This window comes from Halyomorpha halys, unplaced genomic scaffold (genome assembly GCF_000696795.3).
Source record: "Halyomorpha halys isolate HHAL.00 unplaced genomic scaffold, Hhal_1.1 Scaffold303.1, whole genome shotgun sequence".
Lineage (NCBI taxonomy): Eukaryota > Metazoa > Arthropoda > Insecta > Hemiptera > Pentatomidae > Halyomorpha > Halyomorpha halys.
The window spans coordinates 1,175,603-1,179,133 of record NW_027115075.1 but is presented as its reverse complement, the minus strand read 5'-3'; the positions used below and the strand labels follow the sequence as shown (position 1 = coordinate 1,179,133).

Here is a 3,531-nt window from a genome sequence, read left to right as displayed (position 1 = left end):
ATTTGTATGTAAAGCGTTTCTTCCAAAGTTCTTTAGGTTATGATCTAATTATTGGCAAAGAAACATTTCTATATCAAGTAATATAATAAATAAACTTTTTATTTATAAAATAATGACTTTAATACCATTCATTCTAGGGAAGGGAAAAAGAAGTTGATCAGAGAAAGAAAGAACTATGTGCTGGAATGAAGAGTGATCATCTTTTGCTCTCAGAAGTCGTATCTCTGTGGGAAAGAGCTGAAGAAAGAAGGAGAGGATGGGAATTCTGTCGCTCTAATTATCTTTCCCACAATACACTTACTCAACTTTGGTAATTACAATTATTTATTTGTATAGATTCTATTTCATATAATTGTATTTTCAGTATCAATGCTTATTCAATTTATTTAATTACTTCCAGTTAATATTAAAGTCTGTGGCTCAAAATCTATGTGATAGATACAGAATTGAGGTTGACACCTTATGATTTACATTTATATGGTCGGCTACTTAATAGTATTTCTTATTACGTATATTGTGATTTTTTTTTAACTGTTCAAGTGTTCTCTTGAGACATACAGGACTTAAGGTCCTTGTTTCTGCTCTTATTCCTTCAGTAATAATTAAACATACTCCAAACTTCCTCTGTACATCAACCGAAAAACAAATATCATGCATAATTATAATCAGATCTGTTTGCAAATTTGGTAGGAGGATAAGATTTTCCAATACTTTTAATTTTGTTAAATAATTTGCCATCTATCATTTTTAATAGTAATAAAAAATTAATAAATTTAAATAAGGAAAGAATTTGATGATTAACTGTCAAAATATCTTTCCATGTTAAAAACAGATGTCCATTGGAAAGCCAAAATATTGTAGACAAACTAAGTTGTAGAAAGTAATAGAGATTACCAAAAAAATCATGGATAAACTGAATTTATATATTAAAAGTTGTCATGGTTGTTTTGATAATTTCTAATCAAAGGAGAATGGTAAATGAAAGTTGTACAATGTGTTAAACACACCCAATGATTAAAAAATCACTGTTAATGAATTTTATTTTTCAGTGAAATGAAGAATCAATTTGCTCGACATTTGTATGACATGAGATTTTTAGATAGCGACAAGTCAAGATGTACCTCTGGAAATTTCAATTCCAATTACCCTGGACTGTTGAAGGCTATAGTCTGCGCTGGTCTCTACCCAAATATAGCTATTATAAAGTAAGATTATTTAATTTTTATAGAATTTTTTTGTAACGGCCCAGTTGGTGCTGAATTGATTAATGTATGTGTTAATCAGTCAGTCAAAAAGATTCGGGACTGGTTATGAGGGCATCGGATCTAAGAGGCTTTCCTAATTTCTGAAACTAATTAATCTTTTCACAATTTTTTCTCTGTTGTGTAATTTTTTTAAATATAATAGTTACTCAATTATATTAACTGAGAATACATCAGTATTTATTTAATTATCTAGCCTGAATATTTATTAATTAAGTTTATAATTGATGGTTGTATCAATAAAAAATTAACATTTGTTTGTTATTGATAATAATCTGATATAATTTGTTATAGATACACTTTATGAAATATTAATAATTTTAGTCTATAATTTTTTATTATTAAATTTTACATAGTTGTTATTATAATGAAAGTTATTTTTAACTTATAGAAAACAGAAAGTAAACCGGAAAACAGGAATTGCTTCTCTTCTTTTATTTACTCCTGAAGATGGGAAGGTTCGATTGCACCCTAAGTCTGTTAATAATAACCAAGGTGATTTTCGCTCAAGATTTTTGGTTTATTTTGAAAAAATTAAAAGCTTAGGGATTTCACTTCATGATACTACTATGATTCCTCCTTTGGCATTGATATTTTTTTGCCAAAATTTGACTATCACAGACGAAGAGAATCGAATGGGAAAAGTAATTACAGTTAATGAATATATTACGTTTAATTGCTCCAATTATGTGGCACAACTGATTCAGGTAATTTATTCTTATTATTAAAATTAAGACTATATATTTTAAGTTTAATTATTACCACTGGGTTACCCAACCTTTTTACAGGTATGTTAATACTGAGGGTGGTTAATAGTATTACCAAAGAAAGTTCAGGAGAACTTGTATCATTTATATGACTGTTGTTGGCTTTAAAATGTTGAATTTTAAATTTAATTGAATTTTTGTAAATGCTATTTGATGATGTGCTAATTATAGCATGATTATGTTATAGCTTAACAAGCTGCGGGTAAAAGGTTTTAATTTTATTTTTATTGGACAAACCCATGATATATTGAGTGTCCTTTCCCCCAGGGTATTGAAAAACAAACTTATGAATTCTCTAACTTTACCAATTTAAACCTAAAATAAAATTACACTTTTCTAAACCAGCAAAGTCGAGTGTCATAGTATAGTTCTATTTTCATCTGATGACAGGCTGCATTAGGTTTAGGAAGATTTTAAGAACTAACGACAGACCCTCTCTCCCAGTCGATATTGAGTATATTCATCTGATTATTTGATAATTAATATAAAATAGGAATCTAATTAGGTATTAATATGTCTGTCATTTTATCTGAAATATATTCATAGTACATTCTCAAATCTAGCAATAGAGAAGGATTGCTGAGTCTGCTAGTTGTAAATAAAAAACTAATAAGTGGATTTTGAAGGCTTGATGCTAACACCATTAACAATAATTACCTACGTACATCCTTCCACTATATCTGTCAATTCTGTAATTAATATTTTTTAAAACCAGTAATATGGAGTATTTTATTGTTATGTTTTTTAATAGGATTTGAGAACTGCTTTAGATTGGATTTTGGAAAATAAAATTGCTCATCCAGGCATCTCAGATTTGTGTGACCCATATTCACAATCTATTGAAGCTCGTCTATTAAGGTAACTTTATTTGCTTCTTAACTTCACTGAAATTCAATAATTCTGTTTTATAAAATAAAAATATACATATATTATTTATTTATTTTATTTTTTTTGTTCCCAGAGCCATCGTTGAATTGATAACAATAGAAGACGAAGAAGTAAATTTTGATGAAAGTGACTTTTCTGATGACATGTACTGAATCTATAAGTTTGAATTGGTTGTGAATACAATTTGTAAAAGTATTTAAAAATAAAATCTTTTACAAGTAGTTATTCCTGGAATGCTGTTAAAGTTCTGCCCCCGAGTGCAGTACTATTGTGAATGAGTAAAAAGAAAGAATTTATCTATTGGCCTGACCTGCATGATGATTAAACTGTTTATTTATGATATGTCAGGCTAAAATTATTTTTTTCAATAAATAGTGAATTTACTTTTTTTCATCTTTACTTTTGTGTCAGCTTTAGTAAATTATCGTTTTTATTATCAGTATTAATGTGATAATGTTGATGTATGAGTGATTCTGAGTTATTGAAGTGAATCTTCAATGCAGTTTTGTTAGTTTTTCTTGTTTGAAGTTCCTAAATTTTATGTGAGGAACATATCGTTATATTGGAGGTAATATTAGTCAATTGATATTTTGGAGATGTAACGTTTTGCTTTC

General features: G+C 28.0%; 1 protein-coding gene across 1 annotated transcript in view; it reads left to right on the top strand.

The window, feature by feature from the left end:
* The window catches only part of LOC106681000 (ATP-dependent DNA/RNA helicase DHX36), a 22,961-nt gene extending 19,645 nt beyond the window's left edge, over nt 1–3,316 (top strand). The window contains exons 17-21 of the mRNA XM_014421090.2: nt 138–310; nt 1,050–1,205; nt 1,654–1,969; nt 2,781–2,887; nt 2,991–3,316. Coding sequence (XP_014276576.1) covers nt 138–310; nt 1,050–1,205; nt 1,654–1,969; nt 2,781–2,887; nt 2,991–3,069 — 831 coding nt within the window. The 3' untranslated portion in view covers nt 3,070–3,316. The remainder of the gene's footprint in view (nt 1–137; nt 311–1,049; nt 1,206–1,653; nt 1,970–2,780; nt 2,888–2,990) is intronic.
* Nucleotides 3,317–3,531: the final 215 nt, after the last annotated feature.